The sequence below is a fragment of the Cervus elaphus genome, chromosome 26, assembly GCF_910594005.1.
Source record: "Cervus elaphus chromosome 26, mCerEla1.1, whole genome shotgun sequence".
Taxonomy (NCBI): domain Eukaryota; kingdom Metazoa; phylum Chordata; class Mammalia; order Artiodactyla; family Cervidae; genus Cervus; species Cervus elaphus.
The window spans coordinates 28,288,499-28,312,768 of NC_057840.1; the positions used below are offsets into that span (position 1 = coordinate 28,288,499).

Below are 24,270 nucleotides of genomic sequence, written 5' to 3' on the forward strand. Positions count from 1 at the left end.
AGCTTGCTCAAACTCATGTCCATTGAGTCGGTGATGCCTTCTAACCGTCTCATCCTCTGTCATCTCCTTCTCCTCCCACCTTCAATCTTTCCCAGCATCAGGGCTTTTCAAATGAGTCAATTCTTCGCATCAGGTGGCCAAAGTATTGGAGTTTCAGGTTCAGCATCAGTCCTTCTAATGAATATTCAGGACTGATTTCCTTGGGGATGGACTGGTTGGATCTCCTTGCAGTCCTAGGGACTCTCAAGAGTCTTCTCCAACACCACAGTTCGAAAGCATCAATTCTTTGGTGCTCAGTTTTCTTTATAGTCCAACTCTCACATCCATACGTGACTGCTGGGAAAACCATAGCTTTGTAGTAGTTATAATAATCATCTGAATTAAATTCACCCATTCCTATCCATTTTAGTTCACTGATTCCTGAAATGTCGATTTTCACTCTTGCCATCTTCTGTTTGATCACTTCCAATTTACTTTGATTCATGGACCTAACATTCCAGGTTCCTATGCAATGATTTTCTTTACAGTATTGGACTTTCCTTTCACCACCAGTCACATCCACAACTGACTGTTGTTTTCGCTTTGGCTCAGCCTCTTCATTCCTTCTGGAGCTATTTCTCCACTCTCCTCCGGTAGCATATTGACCTTATAGACACCTTATAGACCATATAGACGCCTACTGACCTGTGGGGTTCATCTTTCAGTATCATATCTTTCTGCCTTTTCACAGAGTATGTTACTATTAAAATGATGAATAGTTACATAGAAATGTATTTTAATGTGTAATCCAGACTAATTTCTATATTTTCAAAGGCTACAGACATTTCATAAGTTATTGTGAAGAAACTCCACAAGTAATAGTCTCTGTGTAAACACAGGTTATTGGTCCTTGGGTTTCTAGATTGAACAATCCATTGAGAAATGTTAAAAACATTAGGACTCTAATAGTATCAGGAACTTCACATTAATCCAGCAGGATTTAAAATCTTATCCAGAAACATCTATAATTTGAACATTTTAGTGAATTTGTGAGGAAGTTGTTAGGCCCTTTATTGTGAATGACTGACTGGATCCATTAAGCTTCACGTCTTCTCTTATTGAGAATCTCTGCCCTGAAACCAGACAAGCAAAAACAAGATAAAACACAGAAACAAATGAAGTGAAACATTCTCATTAATATTGAAAAGCTGTGTTAGATAATATATTAGACCCTTCTGTGGTTATTAAATATTAACCAAGTTTCTACACAAGCCCAGAGAATACAAGCTGAAATTTTGTGATCACTCTGAGATTACTAACAGTCATACATTTCCTGGGCAATTTGGATTTCACTTCTGCAAGATTAGATTACTGATGTGATATACTGTATACCATTTTTGATACATTTCACATCTGGAACACATATGGTAAGAGCTTCTTTTTATATTATACGGCTGGTGAAATATTACTGTATTATTTGGGCTTCCCTGGTAGCTCAGATGGTAAAGAATCTGCCTGCAATACGAGAGGCCTGGGTTCAGTTTCTGGGTTGGGAAGATCCCCTGGAGAAGGGAACAGCTACCCACCCCAGTATTCTGGAGAATTCTATGGACTGTATAGTCCAAGGGGTCACAAAGAATTGGACAAGACTGAGCGACTTTCACTTTCACTGTATTTATTAATTGACAGGGCATTTTATAAATGGTAACAGTGTGGCTGGTTTTTACACCAAATTTCTGTGATTATGGCTTTAGAGTTAAGTCATTTTCTCACTCAATACAACTAAACTTTAATGTGTATGAGAAGTTACACAGGCAGTTAGAGATACAGTGATGAGCAAAAACATGTTATCTCTGCCAAGTGGAACTGTGAGAAATAAAAGAAGAAAGCTTTAATCAAGCAGTCATACAAAGTAATGTCAAATTATCAGCCTAAAGTGTTATGAAGGAATATATGTAGCACTGTAGGAGTATGTGTAAAGAGGGATTTGATCCAGTCTGGGTTAGGAAAGCTTCCCTGAGCAAGTGGTGCATAAGCTGAGATCTGAAGGATGAGTCGTAGTAGCCAGGGCAAAATCAGTGGAAGAATTTTTGAGGCTGATGCAACATCATGTGTAAAGGTCTGTGGCAAAAGGCAGCGTGGTACGTTTGTGTGGCTAAAGCAGAGAGAACAAGTGTGGGAACAAGATTTTGGAGAGATGTGATGATACCAGATCCTACCAGTGTCTTTGAGTTTGTGATAAATATTTTAATCTCTGTCTCTGGAGTAATGAGTAATTATTGCAGGGCTTTAGCAGGGAGAGAACATGCTCAGATGTATGTTTTTCTAAAAGGTCACTCACTGCAGTTTGGAGCGTACATTGCATACAGGCAAGCATGGATGTAAGAAGACCAGTTAGGAAGTCATTGTCATGCTCTTAGTGAGAAATGATGGTGCTTGAACTAGGGTGGGACATTGGAGATAGTATGAACAGATTTTTTAAATAGATATTTAGGATATAAAGTGAGCAGGTCTTGGTGGAGGCTTTGATGTGGAGATGCAGGAGAGAGATGAAGGAGACTCCTGGGTTTCGGGCTTGATTATGTGGAAGATCACAGTGTCATCATTGGGATGGGACACTTAAAGGCAGAAGCATGGAAAATCATAAACATGTTTGGGATATGTTGACATTTTAAGTGTCTTTGAGAGAGTTAATTGCATATGTCAGATATTCATGGTTATTCAAGTCTGGAGACTATATCTGGGATGAAGATATAAATTTTATGAGTCATATGCATAGAGGTGATAATTAAAATTTTCAGTGATGATGAGATTGACTAGGGAGAGGATATATCAATAGTGAAAAAAGAAAAGTTCCTGAATTAAGTAAGTTTTGAGGGATTGCATCACTTAGGAGGATATTTGAAGAAGATGAGCTTATAGAGAAACTAAAGTATATATGTAAGTGTGTGTGTGTGTATGTATTTATGTATATCACATTTCTTCATTTATTTGTCAGTGGCTATTGTGAATAATGCTGCAGTGAATATGGGAATGCAGATATCTCTTTAAAATAATGATTTCATTTCCTTTGTTATATACCAGAAGTAGGGTTGCTGGATGATAGAGCAGTAGTTCTTTTTTAAATTTTTTGAGGGCCCTCCATGTTGTTTTCCATAACTGCAAACTTGACATCTGCTCAGAAAGTAGATCTTAGGTGTTCTCACCACAGAAAAAGGTAACTGTGTGATGATGGACGTGTTAATTAACTGTGGGACTCATTTCACAATATATATGTGTATAAAATGATTACAGTATACACCTTAAAAACACATATTGTGCAACCATGTATTTTATATGCATGAGAAACTACATATAAAAAAGTGGTAAGAAGTGGTAGTACCCCAGGAATGTGCTAGGTCTGGGAAGCTGAAGGACAGAGGGGATTTGGAGAATGAGTGTAGGTTTTTGTTCTGAATATTACTGAAATAGTAAAAACAAGGCATCCACTTAAAAGCATACTTTAGATCTTTTGCCATTGGGGTCATCACTGAGCTTAGCAAAGATGATTTCTGTGGAATGATGGAGGTAGAAGCCAGAATGTCATGGCTTGAACACTGTATGGGGGATGACAGATGGTTTTGAGAATTTGTATGGGAAAGGCAGGAGAGAGGGAGGGAAGGTGGGGCCAGAGGAGGAAACTTGTGTGTGTATGTGTGTGTGTGTGTGTGTGTATGTGTGCGTGTGTGAGAGAGAGAGAGACAGACAAATGCTTGAGTATGTTTCATCCTTGGTGGGAATGATCCTATTGAGAAGGAATGCTTGCATCTCCAGGAGGGAGAAGGGATAAATGGTTAGGTAAAAGATTTACAACTTGATACTGCCTAATTTAATATGCAGTACATCTTAAAATGCATTGATTAGATCAGCTGAAGAGAGTGTAAATTGTTATAAGTTGAACTGTAAATTATTTTCTTCCTGGTATACCAAAATCTTTGGTAGCATTAAGTTTTATGATGATTGTGTAGTTGCCTGGGCATGTCAGTCAGATAAGTATCGTAATATCTTTTAATATAATTCAAATATTTTTCTCCTGAAGTCTGCCTTGAGGTGCTATTAATTTAGAGTCATGAATTTTAATTAAACTCCATAGGAAAAAAATTTCGCTTCTAAGAAGGAATTGAATAATAATCAATCTTTGAGACATGCAAGAGTAAAAATAAACTTACAGGATGAGTAAGAAGTGCAATCCCATTTTACTTACTCAGAAAAATTTGATTTCTATATCTAAGAAAGTTTATATTATTTTATATCATCTAAAAAATTTCATCCCATACATCACATTTCACTCTACTACTTATAATATTATTGTCTATACATACATGCACATAAAAGCAGGAACATGTTTTTGTGTATATATTGTGTTTGACATCCTTTAAAGTGTCAGCTCAGCATTAGGCTGTGAATCATTTTAGTCTGAGACTACCACTGTGTAATGCCAGTGGTCAGACCAGGCTCAGTCTCATGGTCATGCCGCTCTGCTCATGACCGTAACCTTTTTAAGCTTCACTGTCCTGTTCTGTTAAGTGGAAAAAAATAGTTCTGATCACAGGGTTTTATTGTATAACATGTGTAGATTTATTAGTATAATATGAGAGGCTGGCAAATGTCAGTTAAGTTCATTTTCCTTTCTGTCAACAACAGTCAGAACAAAATAGTAATAAAAGTTTGTATTCCATAGCCATTTAATGTATTTTAAATTAAGCGGTTAATTGTGAAACGTATGATTGTAAAAAATCTTGCCATTTCTCCCTCATGTTGATGTGTTTGTTTTTTAAACAGAATCCCTCATTGAGAGGGTTTAAGACATCTTCTGCTCAAAATGATGAAAGATGCTATTCTTTGATTCCTTAACCTTGTTGAAGGGACTGGGGCAAGACCTTTGTGTATATATTTTCCTCACTAAAAACTTGTAACAACCTTCTGAGGGCTCTATCTCTACCAGGGCCACTTAGGAAGTTAAGTGGTAGAACTAAGATGAAAATTCAGGGTTGCCTGAAACTTAACCACTACAGTATATTGTCTTCCTGCAGAAATGCAAGAATGAAGTGATTCTAGGTGCCAGAGATAAAGGTTAGGTATGTCTTGGGGGTTATGAATCTGTGTGGATCTTTAGTCCATGTTTGTTTCCACCCATGTTCATCTCTCTTGCGCTTTTTTTTAAGGTGACAGAGGGAAAACAGGATCTGGAAAGAGCATCCCAGTTGGCTCGGAAAATGAAGAAAGAGGCTGCTGCTCTCTCTGAATGGCTTTCTGTTACCGAAACCGAATTGGTACAGAAATCCACTTCAGAAACTTTGCTTGGTGATTTGGATACAGAAATTTCCTGGGCTAAAGTAAGTTGTAGTTCAGGTGAACCACGAAGATTATCAGTGTAATCTGTGGCATTTTGATCAGAGAAATCTGGGTAGATGTCATTTGTCTCCATTTCATACTAAATATCTTCTTTTCCTTTTTCCGTTCTTTTTTCCACATCTCTGTCCTAAGAATATTTTAAAAGCAACTATCTTCAGAAGACACACACACACACACACGCATGCGTATATATACAAATAACATATACATATACATGTGTTAAGATAGGGGAAAGATTTGTTGATTGATTTTGGCCATACCTCTCAGCTTGTGGGATCTTGGTTCCCCACCAGGGATTGAACCCGGGTCCTTGACAGTGAAAGTGCAGAGTCCAAACAACTGGAAAGGAATTCCCCAGAAGATATTTTTATCTTGATTCTGAAAGAGTTAAACTCACATGGCTTATCAGCAAGGTTTTTGTAGTCATTACACTTACGTGGTACTTGAACACAGTATAACTATCACCTTCAGAATCAGTGACATTTTTTGAGTATTCATTCTTCACAAAGTATTGTGCTGAATTTATTAATTCTTCTATAGTAAGTTTTGTACCAGTAACTAATCTTTATATTGCAAGCTAACTGGTGTAGAGAGCAGAGAGACAGAATTAAAAAAAAAAAATCAATAAAAGATCAAAGAATTTTCTCTAGTCCTATATTTACTTAGCAATCACATAGATTAGAGAGTTGATTTGCCAGTTCTCTCTTTTGAGGTGGACCAAGAATTGAATGAAACACAAAGTAGTTTTTCTTTTTTTTAACCAAGGCATTCTCTTTTTCTCAATTCATTTTCTAAGAAGCATGTATACTAGAGATAACTGCTGAAAATAAAGGATCAGCACTGTGACAGAGCTTTATATAAAACCCCAGGTGTCAGTTTTGACTTCTTCTATAGGCGTCGACTTTTGGGGTGTGAGGAGGAGGTGCTCTGAGGTTGTGGGGTGATACAATCCCTTAATTTGAATGCTCTTTGGAGTTAGCTGTTGTAAGAAAGTCAAGATGTTAGTCACTAGAAAGAATGTTCTCAGTTTAATAGCCTGTGGAATGTATAATTGCTGTGTGGAGTAAAAGGGATATATGGAGGAAGTGAAACACACTGGAATTCATGGGTTACAGTGGATGACTGACAAAGGCGCTAAACTTTATTTTTTTGAATTAAAGTTTTTCAAGGAAATATCATCTTTTTTCTACAATACACTTTGAAAGTTATTATTTTTTACTAGTCCCTTGAGTCCTATAAGCTCATTGGATGATATTTGCATAGTGTAATACAAAAAAAGAGACAGGAGCAAAAGTGATCTTTAATCAAAGAATACCCTGTTATCATTTCAGTTTTTTGTAGGCCCATATAGACATGCAAGCACAAGCATATACTTTAAGAAGAATTATATTTAGTGTTTCATGACCTTTTTGAAAAGCAGGTTGTGTCTTTAACATTTTCTTTTATCTACAAGTATTTTGTGTCACACATTGGAGATAGATAGTATTTCATTGTATATTTTATTTCTTATTGTCCCATTCCTCCGTTCATGTCCGTTTAAATTATTACCAGTTTTCACTATTGTAAAAACTGCTGTGATGAGTATACTTGTGGTTAAATCTTAGCATATATTTGTAATTAAATCTTAGCATATATTTGTAATTAGTTTTCTGAGGATAAATTCTTAGCTCTAAAAATATTGGGTCAAGGGATGTATCCATTTTAAAAGTCTATACTGGTTATGAAATTGTCCTTCAGAAATGTTTTACCCAACAGCTGTGAGTGAGAATTTCTACTTGCTTGTTTTAACTAAACTTTTGACAAGGGCAGGCAAATAACATGTCTCAGTTATTTAATTAGAACATTTTCCTTTAGTGTATAGGCCATTTGTAGCTTCTGTCACCATTTGATGTTGTAATTTAGAGATCTTTACCTGTTATAATTATTAATGCTTAATATGTTTTGTATTGATGCAATTTTTTGCCACTCTAGTTTCCTTTCTGTTCTGTATATTTTTAAAACACTTATTATACTTTCTTTTTTAAAGAATAAATTTTTTCCCCTAATTATTTCTGCCTTTAGTGTTTAGAAAGGCCAACTTTACAACAAAATTACATCATTATTTACTTATATTCTCTTCTAGCTCGTTTATAGTTTCATCTTTTTTACCTTTAATGCTTTAATCCTTCTGGAATTTAGTTTGGTGTATGTAATGAGGTAAGGCTCTAACTCTTTTTTCCCCAAATAATTTACCAGTTATCTCAGCACTATTTGTTGAGTAATTATCCTTTCCTCACTGATTTGACCTGCTCAATTCATGTATTCTTTTTGTCTGTTACTTTGCCTTATTTTCTGCTTCGCTGATCTGACCCTCTGAAAATTTCTTCAACTATTTAATATGTGGTTCTATAATATACTTTAGCATGTAGTTAATGACAGGATTTCTTGACTTTCTGTTCCTTCTTTTGTATATATTCATATGAATTTTAAAATTATTACACTTAAATTCTTAAAAAAATTCTTTTAGAAACTTTGGTTGAATTGCCTTAAATTTATAAATTTGTTTTGAGGGGAATTGACATCTTTACTAAATTAAGTCTTTTTAGTAACATGTAAATGTCTCATTTCCTCTCCAAATTCCCTTACATCCCTACATAATACTTTGTAAACATTACGCATATATGCCAAAAAGTTTATTCTTGTGTATTTATTTTATTGGTATGTAAAAAGTATACTTTTCTTTTTATTTTAAACCAATTTCTTATAGCTGGTACACAGGCAATATCAATTTTTGCATATTTAATTTTTAATCATCTTTGTGCACTCACATAAATTCAATTAGTTTTTCAGTTGATTCTCATCATTTTTAAGGCAAAGATAGTAAGTAATGATGTTTATTTCTTCTGGAACCATTCACTCTTAAATTCCCACTTAATCTTATTTCAGATTTGAAATAATGAAGATGGTATATACAAGTCACAAATTCACAGTACATTCGTATCATTAGAGTAAACCAAATGAAACATCAGTATGTAACATAATCACTCATTTTTTTCAACATTGTATTGTCAGATTTAACAACCATGCATATTTCACAACACTTCAGTGTATTTCCACACTATAAAATTATGTAAAATTATTTTCCAATGCAAAATTTGAATAGCATCTTCATTCCAAAATGTAATGTTTTTATTCCATAGCTTAAAAATCAGTATTTTCAGTGTAGCCATTTTCTTTACAGTAAAGTCTATTAACATCGTTTGTGTACTGTTTAAATTTAGTTGCATATAGTTAATTATTCCTTATAGTTTTTAAAGACTACTGTAGCCAATCAGTCCATAGCCACTGAAGGAATGTAGAAAATTAATAACTGCGGAGAGTATGGCTGTGGGTATTCTGTTTTTCTGCTTGTTTCCCTCTTTGCTGGAGAAGAACACTTACTTGAGAGAAGTGTTTTGATGTCTTTATAAATATACCAGTAATTAATGAGGCCAAATGAGTCTTACATCTTGACTAACTTGTGATTTTTATCTTTCAAAATGTGATTTAATGATGTGAGACTGAATGTGGACTTGAGCTCCTTGAAATGATTTGTTTAAATATTATTCCAAGGTACAACAGCAGTAGGGTAGATATGTGCATGTTACTTTTTGATTGAAAGAACTTTGCAGTTTTGATTTTGGAACCCAACATTCTCTTTATAATTCTCTGGTCAAACTTATAAATGTGAGAATCAAGTTATCATAATGCCATCCAGGGTATTACCTTTACATAATATGACAATCGCAGAACCAAAGCTTAGACGTGCTACTTCTCCTGTGATGTACTTAAGATGAAATATTTTTTGTAATGTTTATAAACAGAATATATGTTAAGTTACCTAGTTACAGGGTTGTTCAGTTCAATTCAGTTCAGTCGCTCAGTCGTGTCTGACTCTGTGACCCCATGAACTGCAGCATGCCAGGCCTCCCTGTCCATCACCAACTCCTGGAGTTTACCCAAACTCATGTCCATTGAGTCAGTGATGCCATCCACCCATCTCATCCTCTGTCATCCCCTTCTCCTCCCACCTTCAATCTTTTCCAGCATCAGGGTCTTTTCAAATGACTCAGCTCTTTGCATCAGGTTGTAGTCCTTGCAAATAAATATAGTGTACATCAGTTGTTTCCTGTAGTAGTCAAGGAGATAAATTCACTATGAATATTTTAGAATTTTGAGTTCTGGGGTAGTCCTGCTTTGCCCACTTGTAGTTACTGAAAATGAAATTCATTCTTTATATCTAAAGTTATGATGCAGATAATTGTTGATGTGTAATAAATTAAATTGGGGAATAAGTGTAAATCTATGGCTGATTCATATCAATGTATGACAAAACCCACTGAAATGTTGTGAAGTAATTAGCCTCCAACTAATAAAAAAATTAAAAAAAAAATGATATTATTACCTTTCCACATCTAAAATTGTTACATTCTTTGGTATTTGTGTAATTAAATATTTAATTTTTCTTTGAAGCTTAAAAACTCTCATGTTAGCAAGTTGTGGAATCTTGTGCACTTCTGACGTGTGTAATCAATCTAGGGAGTTGTATATATATATATATATATATATATATATATATGGAAGAAAAATATTTTTAAAATGAAGGTTGTGTAAACTTTTGTAATGTTCTGCAAGATGAAGTGGGTCTTGGGATTTTTATTTTCTAGAATATTCTGAAGGATCTGGAAAAAAGAAAAGCCGATTTAAGTACCATCACAGAGAGCAGTGCTGCGCTCCAGAACCTGATCGAGGGCAGCGAGGCTGTTTTAGAAGAGAAGCTCTGTGTCCTGAATGCCGGGTGGAGCCGGGTGCGTACCTGGACTGAGGATTGGTGCAACACCTTGATGGTAAGTTTCAGGAAGGATTTCATGGTGAAACTCTTTCTCCTATCAATACGTAAAAACCAATACAGCTTTGATTGGAATTCCAAGTCGTATTTTCTGTTTGTCACAATAATGTTTTGCTCGTGAATTAATTTCATTTAGACTACAGTTTGTCTTTTTCTTTGAAAAGATAATAACTAGAAAGAGTTCAAAGTATTTCTATTAAGTAATAAACCATTTGTGATATACATAGAAATGTGTACTTGAACATCTTACTAAATGTAGCTTATCTGCAACATTTTAAATGACTTAATATTGTATTTAATTTTCATACTATTATAGGCTATATGTATAATGTTTTTTTTTATGTATAATGTTTTTAATGTTCTAAAATTGGTTTACTAGTTAAGGGCACAGGTTCTAATACTGGATAGCCCAAGTTAAAGTTTTGACTATAAACTGGAGGACCTTGGTCAAGTTACTTAAGCATTTTCTAAATCTCAGTTTTCTCATATGTAAAATGGACATTATTATAATTTTTACCTCATACAGTTTTTGTGATTATATAGTGGAAAACATGTAGGGTTCTTATAACTAAAAACAATCAATATTAGATATTATGATAATTATGGTAATTATTAAATGTTATATGCTATTAATCTTTGGTTATACCACTACACAACTAACTAGTATTTCATGAAATAGTGACCCTCTACTTTCATAATGCTTTCTGTTTCTCTTATATTAATACTAACAATGAATACTATATGGCAGCATTACCATCTCCTCCCTTAAAAAGAGTTCTCATCTATAAATTATTATTTCTTCTGATATACCTGAAATAGGACTTTTTCCAAATTCATGGAGTTACTGGGTAATGGATAGAAACAGAGAAAAATAAATTATCATGTGTTTCAATATTTATTGAAATCAATCAGAATGTATAGGGCATTGAAGTTGGTGGGCTTACGTCTTGACCTGTCAGATTGATATTCAGAGTTCATCTACAACTTACTGTCTTCATAACCTTGTGTGAATTACTTAATTTCACTAAGTTTTAATTTCCCTATATATAAAATGGAGTTAAAAGAACATACTCAGCAAAGTTGTTAAGTGTTGAATAACAAATGTGAAATCTTGGCTCATAGAATATGTTCTATAACTATTTTATATGTTCATTTACATTGTAACTAGTTTTATTCCACATTCTCATAGTCCTTACTTCTGTTTTCTGCAGTCTGTACCTTCTAAATTCTCCTTTCAAATAATATCTATTTCTATTAGAGCATTTGATTTACCTACTTTGGTCTGATGTTTATCAATTCTTAATTAGAATCCAGACCATTGTCAAAACTTTTCTTATGTCATTTATTCTCATTTTTCAATGATTTTTTCATATTATACATTAATAATTTGCTTATTTTAAAACTTACTTCATCCTATAAAATATATTTCCTAAAAGTTGTTAATTTCATCATAAGGCTCCTGCACTCTTTTTGATCAAATTCTAAATTCTTGCTTTTGCCTCAGGAATTCTGCCCTGTTTTAACTGGCTTAAGTGTTTGCTTCTGTTTTCAAATTTATACTCTCAATCACATGTTATATCGTGCTTCAGGAAATATCACTGAGGTCTATGCCAAGTGTCATGTTAAGTGCTAATGGTACTGAGGTGAAAAGACATGGGCCCTGCCTCAAGCACTCAAACTTTGAATAGGCCAAATCTTATTCAAGCGTATGTGAATTGCTTTTTATACTAGTAGTTCCTTAAATGAGTTCTTAACAAATATGATCAAGGCAGGACCAGTAAGATTATTTGTAGTATATGAATGAGAAATAGGGATTAAAATGAAATGAAATTTATAAAGGAACTTTTCGCCATTTATTCTTCCACTTTTCATTGTGTTGAGGTCTAAATTAAAATGAAAAAAGTGCCCAACCATAGCTGTGCTTCCGTGGTGGCTCAGACAGTAAAGAATCTGCTGGCAATGTGGGAGACCCAGGTTTGATCCCTGGGTTGGGAAGATCCCCTGGAGAAGGGAATGGCTACCCACTCCAGTATTCTTGCCTGGAGAATCCCATGGACAGAGGAGCCTGGCGGGCTACAGTCCATGGGACTGCAGAGTCGGACACGGCTGAGTGACTAACACTTTCACTTTTACAGTTGTTCAATTTTTGGAGTGAGATTTATCCATTGGGGAGGAGCTTTGCAGGAAGGTCGAAGTTCTTGAAATTCAGCATTACTTAGGTCTTTGAAGACGTTTTAAATGTCTTTGAAGATTATTGTCTTAATTATTTCATATAGTCGTATCAGTGTTTTATTAATTCCTTTCTAGAACCATCAGAACCAGTTGGAAATATTTGATGGAAATGTTGCTCACATAAGCACCTGGCTTTATCAAGCTGAAGCACTGTTGGATGAGATCGAAAAAAAGCCAGCAAGCAAACGAGAAGAAATTGTGAAGGTAGCAGACATGGAGGATCAGTAACAAATCTGAGAATGGAAGGTTTTGCTGTTGCCTTTCTCTTGAGGAATACTCCAAGTTACTTGTACACATGTGTTTCTTGTGCATTAGATTTATTAACTTTTATGTTGGTGGGACAAACATGAGAATGAGTCTTTTTTTTTTTTTGGTTTTTGTCTTAGCTAAATTTTTGTTCCATTCCTCTGAGGTAAGAATTGGCATCTAAAAGTGCCACATTATGGGAATGTTAACATAATTTTTCCATTGTAATTTGATAAGCTAGGAAAACAGAAAATACGTCTTCATTTTGTCATGCTGCATAGTTGAATGCTGCGTTGTTAGTTAACAGTGAAAGTGCATTCTTAGTTATTTTTTTCATGACTTGCAAAATTTGGTGGCATTACAGAAAGTCGGAGCAAAACTGACTTCATAATGAGCATTTGGCTTTCATTTCTTGCTGCATATTCCCCACCAACCCAGCTTTTCAGAGGGATCAGCTGTGAAAAAAAAGATAGTACGCTTTTTCAGAAGTGCAGACTTCTTCACTTTGCTCAGCTGCTTTATACCCTTACTCATTGGTGATAAGCAAAGAAGAAATTGTTGTTCTGGGGACTTCAGAGTCTCAGAAAAGTGCCAAGAGTACCCCTTATTCTTTCCTGTGTTTTTACATTTTGTTTCAAAGTTGAAGGTCAGACCTAACTTTTAAGAATTTCCCCTGGGAAATCTTTTCTATCTACTGCTCAGGCCCCACCAATCCTTCTTTGGAACTCTCTGACACATCAGATGTGGATGAACAATTGAATTCTGGGTTACAAATATACTCTTACAACATTTTGCAGACATCACTGAATGAATCTTTTTTTTCCCCTTCACGTTGTTTATTGATGACAGGAAACACTGCATAATTAAAGATTTGATGAGGAACCTGCAAACAATAAAGAATGTGTCTGTTGCCAGCAAAATAACAATTATTTCAGGTCCTTTAGACGTTACAGAGCTTTTTCACACCAGATGGTTCATGTGAAACAAAACCATTTTAGAGTGTTTAATTATTCGTCTGTAAAACCTTTAAAGCATGAATTAGTTTCCTTTCTTTACTACATTTTCCTTATTTCCAGGACTACACTTTTAGTGAATTTATTAAATTTATTACATTTATTAAATTACTAACATACGTTTAACATAACCTTTAAACAATTTTTCATGAAAGTCAAGACCTATTTGCAAAGTGTTTATTTCTTTCCACTTGATTTTTCTTAAAGAGAATTTCAAGAATCTGTACACAACTAGCAAAATTTGAGACAAGCAGTGGCTGTTTTTTTTTTTTAATATGACAATAAGATTTAGATGCAAGAGAACACATATGAAAAGTTCCATAGTTAAGTTGATATTCTTCTGTTTCTATCTACATATACTAATTTAAAAACTACTTCCTCAAACTACTTATTTTCTCTCAGCCACCATAACAAGTAAGCTTAGATTCTTCAGAGCAGTGGATTAGGCTCCACGTCTGAGATCATTGAGTACCTTGCGGTATCTTTCATTCTTGTAAATCACCAAGAAAACATCTGCAGAATTTATAGATACGTACAGATAAGCTAATACTTCATTCAAAATGTACCTATAGCCATACTCCTGAGAGATTTCCAGCACTCTTCAAAAACTTATGAATGAAGTAGAAATCGAGGCAGGTATTTGCATTCCTTTCTTAGGCCTGAAAATGAATTTAATGACCATTATGAAATTAGCCAGAGGAAACTGCATAATGTTGTTGTACATTTTAGTTAAAAACTAAATGATAATATTCAACTCACTTCCAAATCAGTTTACCTTCACCAAGGAAAGGAGGATGGTGGTAAACAAGATTTCTAGGGGGAAAAGAAGTTAAAGTCTGTTCCTTGCTACTTAATCTTTTATCAGCCTCAAGAAGCTTTACAACTCTTAGAATAAGATGGTTGAAGAAATGACACAATAAATCTTATAGACTATGCAGTTATGAAGTAAAGTTTTATATAAACTGGGAGTAGTTTAAAATGCTTCCCATATAGCATGAACAAGTCTCTCTCTCTTTTTTAAAATATATGAGTAGGGACTTCCCTGGTGGCCCAGTGGCTAAGACTCCACACTGCCAATGCAGGGGGCCTGGGTTCGATACCTGGTCAGGGAACAGGATCCCACATGCCACAACTAAAGATCCCACGTGCGGCAACCAAGACTCAGTGCAGCCAAATAAATAAAATAAATATTAAAATATATGAGTAGCTCTTATTCAAATTGATGGTATTGAAATGTCTTACTAGGAATCTCAGACATTTATTTAAGCTCCCTTTACTTCCCAGTTACCACTGCACCCATGTTTGGTTTTGATTTTTCCCGTGTGATAATTTCATGCTTTCTTACAATTAGCGTTTACTCTCTGAGATGGATGATGTCAACCTCCAAGTACAGAATGTCCGAGATCAAGCTGTTGTTTTGATGAGTGCACGTGGAGGCTCAAGCCGGGAGCTTGTAGAACCAAAATTAGCGGAATTGAACAGAAATTTTGAAAAGGTCTCTCAACACATCAGAAGTGCCAAAGTAAGTGTTATATTTTAATATGAAGCTATTTTCTTGTACACATGTAGCTGAATGGTAGATAGTTATACGGTGCTAGTGCTAAGTCGCTTCAGTTTTGTCTGACTGTTTGCGACCCTATGGAATGTAATCTGCCAGGCTCCTCTGTCCATGGGATTCTCCAGGTAAGAATACTGGAGTGGGTTGCCATGCCTTTCTCCAGGGGATCTTCCCCACCCAGGGATTGAACCCACGTCTCTTACATCTACCTGTATTGGCAAGCAGGTTCTTTACCACTAGTGCCATCTGGGAAGCCCCAATTATATGATACATACAACAAAAAATTAAATGAAAATGGTTTTATCACTTTTCTTTGATTGGAGCATTTGTTCTTATTTATGATTGTGCAAATAAAGGAGAGAATCTAAGAAATTAGTATTAAAGAAAATAACCCATTTGAGAAGAGGTTTCAAGTATTGAAATTATCTAAGAGGAAGGGTCCTCATTTTTGTAGGAAGTAACTATTCTCTAACTTTGCTTTATTTTGAAATATCTGATGTTGTTATTGTTTAGTTGCTAAGTCCTGTCTGACTCTTTGTGACCCAATGGACTACAGCCCACCAGGCACCTCTGTCCATGGGATTTTCCAGGCAAGGATACCAGAATGGATTACCATTTCCTTCTACAGGGGATCTTCCTGCCCCAGGAATCAAATCTGGGTCTCCTGCATTTGCAGGCAGATTCTTACCACTGAGCCACCAGGGAATCCCAAAATATCTGATAAAATAGGCCAAACTATCTCTCATAGCCTAAGAATATACTTAGATTATTTACAACTTAAAGAAAACAAACAAAAATCTTGCTTTAACTCTTGCCTTCCTTACCTTGTGACCTAAGCTTACTTTAGTCTTTTCAGTAGCTCTATGGGAGATTTTTCTACAAATGTAAAAAAGTAGTATAGGAGACATAGGAGGTGGATTGAAAGAAAGTACGAAGAAAATGATTATTTTTCCCATAAATAATTTCTGTTAACATTTTGACATGTATTTCTGTTCTTATATGTATGTGAAATTAAAGTATCAAAATTTTTATATTGTTTTGTTTATTCTCCTTTGACAAGGTTTTTAACAGCTATTCAATTGTATGATCTGTTGTGGTTTTTAAGTCAGTTTTCCACTTTTATTGTGCTTTTATAAATATTGTCTTGTTAAAATTCTCTTACCTGTGTCTTTTTGCTTGTCTCTTAATATGCCCTTAGGATCACTTCATAGAATTCCTTGAAATTGTTGTGAAAGTTGTACATACAAATGCTGTTAAATAGATTTTTCCAGAGAGGTTGCTAGCTTCCCCGTGTTCAGTCAACACTGCTAGTTTTCCTGCATTTCATTTTATTAAAGCTGTTACATTGATTTTGGACTTCTCCAGTGGCTCACTGGTAAAGAATCTGCCTGCATTGCAGGAGATTTAGGTGACATGGCTTCTATCCCTGGGTTGGGAAGATCTGTTGGAGACAGGTCATGGCAACCCACCACAGTATTCTGGCCTGGAGAACCCCATGGACCGAGGAGCCTGGCAGGCTGCAGTCCGTGGGGTCACGAATAGTCAGACATGACTGAAGCGACTGAGCATGCACACACATTGATTTTAGGCACGTCCATAGAAACTATTTCTATATAGATATTGTCTGAAAATACTGCATTGAGAAGGATACACTTTTCTGAAGTTTGGATATCACAATCCAGGGGGCACTGTACTGGAGAACATTAATTGGGAGTCATTCTTTGTCACGTTTCTGTATTCGGAGGTGGTCTTTCTTCCTCTCTGGCCAAGGCAGGGGTGGCTTCTGCATCATGGCACTGTTTCCTGATGTTTTGTTTGTGGTCCCAGAATGCCCCTCACACACTCCAGGCAGTCAGGGTCCCTTGCACACTAGTTCACATCTGTGGCTGGAATTTGGAGAATGTGGTAATCAGAGATGCCCAAGTTGGTAAAAATTATTACTGTGTGAATGAATAAACTAAAGTCAATTCAAACACATGCTAGTTCTTTCTTGACACTGATTAATGGTGAAAGGTCAAGTTAAGACCGTCTTTTTAAAGAGCGTTTTTCCCTCCACAGTTGCTAATTGGCCAGGAACCATTATCATACCCGTGTCTGGTCACCAGTGAAGCATTTGAAGTTGGTGTACCTTTCTCTGACTTGGAAAAATTAGAAAGTGACATAGATAATATGTTAAAAGTTATGGAAAAACACTTGGAATCCAGTGATGAAGATGAAAAGGTTGGTTCAAGGAGATTTTCAAAACCATGGTGTTGTCACTTTTGTTGTTTGTTAATTACATCTTTACACTAATGATGTTTACCCAGATATCTGCCAAACATGATAGAACAGATTTAAATGTGATTTTCTGCGAAGTGTCAATGTAAGATTTGTCATGTGATTTACATAATATCTTAAAAAATAGACATTTTCTGATGATAGTGTTATCTTAGTGCTATTTAACTTCTAAACTAGCAGTCTTTATGAGCTATTTTAGCTTCATATATAAATATTTTAAGAGAAACACACACATTTGTTGTGTATCATTCAGATAAACATATGGTGACTATAATATACTTTGTAGGTTGGTTCTGCTTGGGAACTGATAGTAATTGACCTTGTGCTTTTTTCTTTTGAGTAATTTATATTTTTCAAACATCCAGATGGATGAGGAGAGAGCCCAGATCGAGGAAGTTCTACAAAGAGGAGAACAAATGTTGCATCAACCTATGGAAGATACTAAAAAAGAAAAGATCCGTTTGCAGTTACTACTTTTGCACACAAGATACAACAAAACTAAGGTATTGTCATGGGGGAGATTCTTTTCCACTTAAATAACTTTTTCAGCTCTTGCCATTCAGATGTTTGATGTTGCAAATCAAATGATTTCTCAAATCAATGAGACGTCAAATCAGTGATGTCTGAAACCAATTGGAATGGTATTTCCTTCTCCTTTCTAGTGTGTATTGCTAGATAGGTTTATATTTTTGGATGAGGCAATATTAAGAAAATAGAAACATAAAATTTTATTATAGGACATCCCTTTTGGATTTCTGATAATGTTTTAAACCTTTGGGGTGTGACTTCCTCCTTCAGTTTTGTATTTTATGTGTAGAGGTCTTGACCACATTAAAAAAAAAAATTCTAGTAAGTAAATTCATGACATTGATAAAATATGATTTATGTTCTAGAAAAAGATTCACCACCAGCTCCCTTTTCAATGGCCATCTTTGCAGCTATGTTGTAAATGTGCTGTGTTCCTTAGAGGTCTGTTAAGTAATCCTAGAACCAGTTTTCGTTGATGATGTTGGAATCTACTAGAAGATTCAGGTTTCTCGGCTTGCTGTCTATTGGATGTCTCCATCTGTTTATACTGCTGCCTTATAACAGGTTCCAGGTTGAACTAGCCCTCTCACTACCTCCCCCCACCCCCAACCTGTTTCCTACTTTGTTCCCTATCTTACTTAGTTAATTACTTTCAAAACTACCTATTCTCAAGGTAGAAACCTCAAAATCTTCTCAGTCATTTCCTTTTCCACATAGGCTTTGTTCCTTACACCACATTGAGGAAGGATTAAAACCATTAGGTCCAAATGAAATAAGATACGGGACTGAACCAGCAGTTGAATCCAGTTCTATCAGTTACTTGTTTTATGAACTTGGGAAAGTAACTTCCTAAATCCTCTATCCCTTCCATAATTCAGACTTCTGTGATTTTTACCTATTAGTTATTCCCTAAGCTTCTCATAACTCCAGCCCATCTTCTGTTATTTTTCTCAGGATTATTCCTCATCCCCTAAGTCATGGCTGATCATATGATTTCCTATTCCAAGAACTTGTGTAGGAATATTGTAAAACGCATAAAAAGCTTTAAGTGCAAAATTTGTCACTGTAATGATATATAGAGGCTTTGGTTTGACCTCTGCCACCTCTGATTCACTGTCATTCCCCATATCGTATAGCTATACTGGTTTTTTCTACCTTTTCTCAATATACTGGTGCCTTAGTACCTCTTGAATCTTGCTAATTTTATTGTTATTCTCTGGTGTGAGTTTTATCTTCTTATTTTATCTGAAAAATATGTTGTCTCTTAATACTTGTTTCCATTTTTATTTCTAACATTTTTAAGATTATATTATAGTACTTTGTTTAATTGTTGCTTTTAAAACTATCTTTCGTCTCTGGAACTTCATCTTTGGGCCCCAAATAGAGACAATTTTTAGACTTTTAACACATAAATACGTTTGCTTTTTGAAAGTACTAATGTATACTATTACAGAGTGGCTTCATTTTGGTTTCACTAGCATTAGTTATTGTAAATAAAATGATTTTAAGACATTAAAGCATTTTTATCCTTCTTACATTAACCTATATACTTCTACAAATCTATAGTTTTTAAAACTGTTAACTGTGAACATTAGAATCCCTTGAGTAGCTTAAATAAAGTCAAGCCTCAAACCAGTTAAATCAAATTCTTTCAGGTTGTGCCTAGGTGTGGAGACTTCAAGAAGAAAACTTTATAGATGAGTCTAAGGTTCAGTCAGCACTGAGGACCACCAGTTTACAGGACTTGTTTTCTTCCTTGTCTTTCTTTTCTCTTTTTTTGAGTGAGCAGTGACCCACTGCATGCTGTGGGCAGTATTTTACCCCCGGTTAAATGATTAGAAAAAGTTTATGTGGATGAGAGGAGGTGGAGAAAGGGCCTAGAAAGGATTGTGTGATGTATGCACCTACAAAAAGCTGGAACATGAGAAGGATTTTAGCCGAAAAAATTCTTTCACTTTCCCCTCAGTGAGTTTTCATTTGGATTAACCTCATTATTCGGCTTCCCTGGTGACTCAGATGGTAAAGAATCTGCCTGCAGTGAGATCTGGGTTTGATCCCTGGGTTGGGAAGATCCCCTGGAGAACGGAATGGCTACCCACTCCAGTATTCTTGTCTGGAGAATCCCTTGGACCGAGGAGCCTGGCGGGCTACAGTCCATGGGGTCGTAGAGTCGGACATGACTGAGCTACTAACACTTTCTCTTCACTTTTCACTTCAACCTCCTTGTGAATTCAGGCTGGAAATGGGAAAAGGAGTGAGAGGAGAATTGGGTGGAGGTTGATGAAGAGAGAAAACGGAAGGAGGTGCCAGGCAGTGGGGAACCAGAGCCTATTGTGAAGGGATGTTAAATTTCTTGTTTGTTTTTTTAAAATAGACTTTATTTTTTATAGCAGCTTGGGGTTCACAGCAAAGAGTTTCTGCATATACCCTGTCCCCTCACCCCCAATACACACACAGCCTCCTCCTTTATCAACATCCCACCCAGAGAGGTATGTGTGTTACAACTGATAAATCTACATGGACACATCATAGTCAGAGTCCTTTGTTTCTGTCAGGGAAGGGACATTAAGCTTTCAGTCAAGATCACGCTCATCCTCAGTGTCTCCTTCTCTTCCATCCATATTTATAATATAAATAGTACCTCAGGTCAGAGACCTCCAGAGTCTCCCCTGAGAGCACAGAGCGGCTCCTGTCTATCATTTTCCTTTTCATCTACTGCCTTTCACATGGTTTCTACTACAAAGTAATATAGGTGGCTTTTAAATAATTCTGAATGTAAACTGAAAAAAAGACTCATTTTCTTATTTGAAATATATATTGAATGACCTTTTCTCATTTGTTTAATAGGGTATTGCTATTTTAAATTATGTGTTAACTCTTCATAAACTAAAGCTGTTAACCTTGTCATATTTGCTTTAAAAGTATCTTATTGATTTTTATCTTTTAATTATTCTACTTTTAATATACAACCATTTAAAATTTTTGTTTAGGCCACACATGACTAGGTTTTTCCTTTTTGAGTTTTTTAAAAAAATGTCCTTATCCTCCAGAGAGTTGACGAATGTTCAACTCTGTTTAGTTCCAAGTTCTCCCTATAAGTATGTTAGTGTTAGTTCTCAGTCATGTCTGTCTCTGCAACCCCATGGACTGTAGCTCGCCAGGCTGCTCTGTCCATGGAATTCTTTAAGCAAGAATACTGGAGTAGGTTGCCATTCTCTTCTCCAGCGGATCTTTCGGACCCAGGGATCAAACCCAGATCTCCTGCATTGCAGGCAGATTCTTTACTGTCTGAACCACTAGGGAAGCCCCAAGTTTTCCCTATGGTTGGATAAAAACAAAACTTAGAAAATGTTTGTAATAGTGGTAATGGTTTAGTTGCTAAGGTATGTTGGACTCTTGGGCCCCTGCCAGGCTCCACTGCCCATGGGAAATGTTTGTAAAGTGTCATTTAAAATCAGTTTTTTAATGTGTCTGGAATTTAGGTTGTTGTATGACATGAGGTGTATCATGTAGTATTGTCTAATTTTAGTGCTACACTGTATTTATCTGTACTTTTGTATTCTAGCTGAATTCTTTAAAAATAAAAATATCGAGAAGTAAAGTCTAGGTTAGATCTTGAGGATCTTATTTTTCTCCTCGGGTGTTTTGATTGATCACTCTCTTGGAATAACACCTATTTCGGGAATATAGTAAGCTTTTATTTGAATCTTGAATGGCCTTGCTGCTTCTGCAAGGGTATGGAGGCTCACTCAGGAAATCCTAGATTATGTGTATAGTATTAATAGAAAGGCCTTCCAGGTGGCTCAGTGGGTAAAAAATCTGCCAGCAATGCAGGAGATGCAGGAGACTTAGTTTTGATCCCTGGGTTGGGAAGATTCACTGGAGGGGGACATGGCAACCCACTCCAGTATTTTTGCCTGGAGTATCCCATGGACAGAGGAGCCTGGTGGGCTATAGTCCAGGGGGTCACAAAGAGTGGGACATGACCGAAGCGACTGAGCATACATGTATGCATTAATAGAAGAATACAGTATTTAATGAACATAGTTGTTTTTTTTTTTTAAAAGAAAAACCCTTCGAATTTTCTATTTACAATACTGATTGACCTGCCCAGTTCACCTTGACGCGGATACATGTGACCTTGCAGAATCACAACCTGTTGTATAAATGAAGAAACAGCACAGAATTCCTTGCCTTGTAGTGGTGGTTAAGGTATATACGTGACTCTCACCAGTCATTGCAGACTGAAAAAGACAATCTGCCCTAGGATGTTTAGTGGTGCTAATGAGGAAAGTACTATAAAGTTGAATGTCCTACAAGCACAGATCGAATATAGCTGGAGGCCTGGAGTAGTTTTTGATCTTGAAAAAACAGAGGCTCTCTGAGCAAGACATTGATTGATAGATGCGAAAGCCAAGTAGGAGAACAGGTTCCAGTTTTTTCACTCCTTTGCTATGATTACTCAACCTGTTAAGTACTTTCTTTGTGTCTTTTTTCTTTTTCCTTAAAGTTAAGAAGAGGAAGAACTGAGTTTCCTTTTATGATGTGCCAAAAAATTGGCCTGTTTAAAGTTAAAATCTGAAGAAAGATATTATTAAGAAATATTTCACATCTGTTTATTAAAATTGGTTCCTGAGTGTACACATTTTTTTCAGCCTTCTTTTATATTTACTTAAAATGTATAGTTTGCCATCTTAGATGTACAAGTAGATACCTAGACATGTTTTCTGACTGAAATTTGAATGTGTGGCATTAGTCTAATAAAATTAATGTTAGTGTCAGGTAGAAACAAACCTGTGGATACAGTTAAGAAATCAGTGGACTTGCTTCTCACCTGGCTATCCAGGACTGCCTAACAACTGGTGAAAGTCGTAGTTTATCAAATTGTAGGAGACAGGTAAATGCAGACTGCAAGAGTCACCACCATCCTAATCATTCACTCTTTTAAACCTTGGTTTTAGGTCTTGTTTAGGAATTATAACTGTTTTCAGTTATGACCGTGTTCACTGTCATCTTTTTTAAGAACTATTTATGTATTTATTTATTTTGGGTAGTACTGGGTCTTTTTTGCTGCACAGCCTTTTTCTCTAGCTGTGCTGTGTGGGCTTCTCGTTGCAGTGGTTTCTCTTGTTGCAGAGCGCAGGCTCTATAGCACACAAGCTTCGGTGGTTTGGGCACACGGGCTCAGGAGTTGCACCTTCGGGCTGTAGCGCACAGTTTCAGCATCTGTGGCACTCGGGCTGAGCAGCTCCGTAGCATGTGGGGTTTTCCTGGATCGGGGATCAAACTCGTGTCTGCTGCACTGGCAGGCGGACTCTTTACCACTGAGCCACCAGGAAAGCCCTTTCAGTGTCATCTTTGAGTTTACAGAGGAGGACCGTTTTTCAGAAGTTCGATATAGAAATCTGATGCAAGTGTCAAGGAAACTACTGTAATTCATGAGTCGGATGCTCTTTGACCATTGGCAGGTAGTAGACAGCAATTATTAAATGGTAGCTGTCAAAGAGTAAAGGACTTGAACCCAGGGACTCATGGCCTATCCCAGAGACACTTTACTGTTTAGAAAGCTCTGATTAGGGGATACAGAAAATGCTACACTAGGATAAATAATTGTCCACCTAAGTTAGAACCTGTCCGAATTTAGCATGGTAGGACCTATCGTCTTATGTAGGGCATTCATATTGTGTTTTATTGTTCTCAAAGATTAAGATTATATACTGAATTGCCTGGATATTATTTTAATTGAATCTCCCATTGCATTTGCTATGTTATGTTACAAATACATGTTTTACCCTTATTTACTTTTTCACCAGCAAGGCCCAGAAGTGTTTAATCTAATTGTGAAATTTTAAAAAATGGAGTGTAATATTGTATATTATTATTAGTAATAACAATGGTATTAAAATTTTTATTTCATACAGAATTTCATGATTTGCAGCATATTCTCATTTCTTCAATAACTTTGCAAAGGAGTTGTTGTGCTTTCCTATTTTCTAAATGAGTTTAGTGGTGTAAGTCTTAAAAAAACAAACCTTTCAAGCATTAACAGCTTATTTAAGCCTTTTAACAGCAGGCTACAGAGAGATTGTTAATGGTTTCCATAGCAGTGCAGGGAAACTTTTAAAAAATTAAAGCAAGTTTTAAAATTTCTGCTTATGGTATTGAATTTCTCCACA

At 35.8% G+C, this 24,270-nt stretch overlaps 1 protein-coding gene across 7 annotated transcripts in view; it reads left to right on the plus strand.

Moving 5' to 3' along the window:
* Window positions 1–24,270, plus strand: part of UTRN (utrophin) — a 540,243-nt gene that overhangs the window by 198,414 nt on the left and 317,559 nt on the right. For all 7 annotated transcript variants that reach the window (XM_043888655.1, XM_043888654.1, XM_043888656.1 and 4 more), the window contains 6 exons: window positions 5,184–5,354; window positions 10,059–10,238; window positions 12,548–12,676; window positions 15,083–15,253; window positions 17,348–17,509; window positions 17,932–18,069. In XM_043888655.1, coding sequence (XP_043744590.1) covers window positions 5,184–5,354; window positions 10,059–10,238; window positions 12,548–12,676; window positions 15,083–15,253; window positions 17,348–17,509; window positions 17,932–18,069 — 951 coding nt within the window. The remainder of the gene's footprint in view (window positions 1–5,183; window positions 5,355–10,058; window positions 10,239–12,547; window positions 12,677–15,082; window positions 15,254–17,347; window positions 17,510–17,931; window positions 18,070–24,270) is intronic.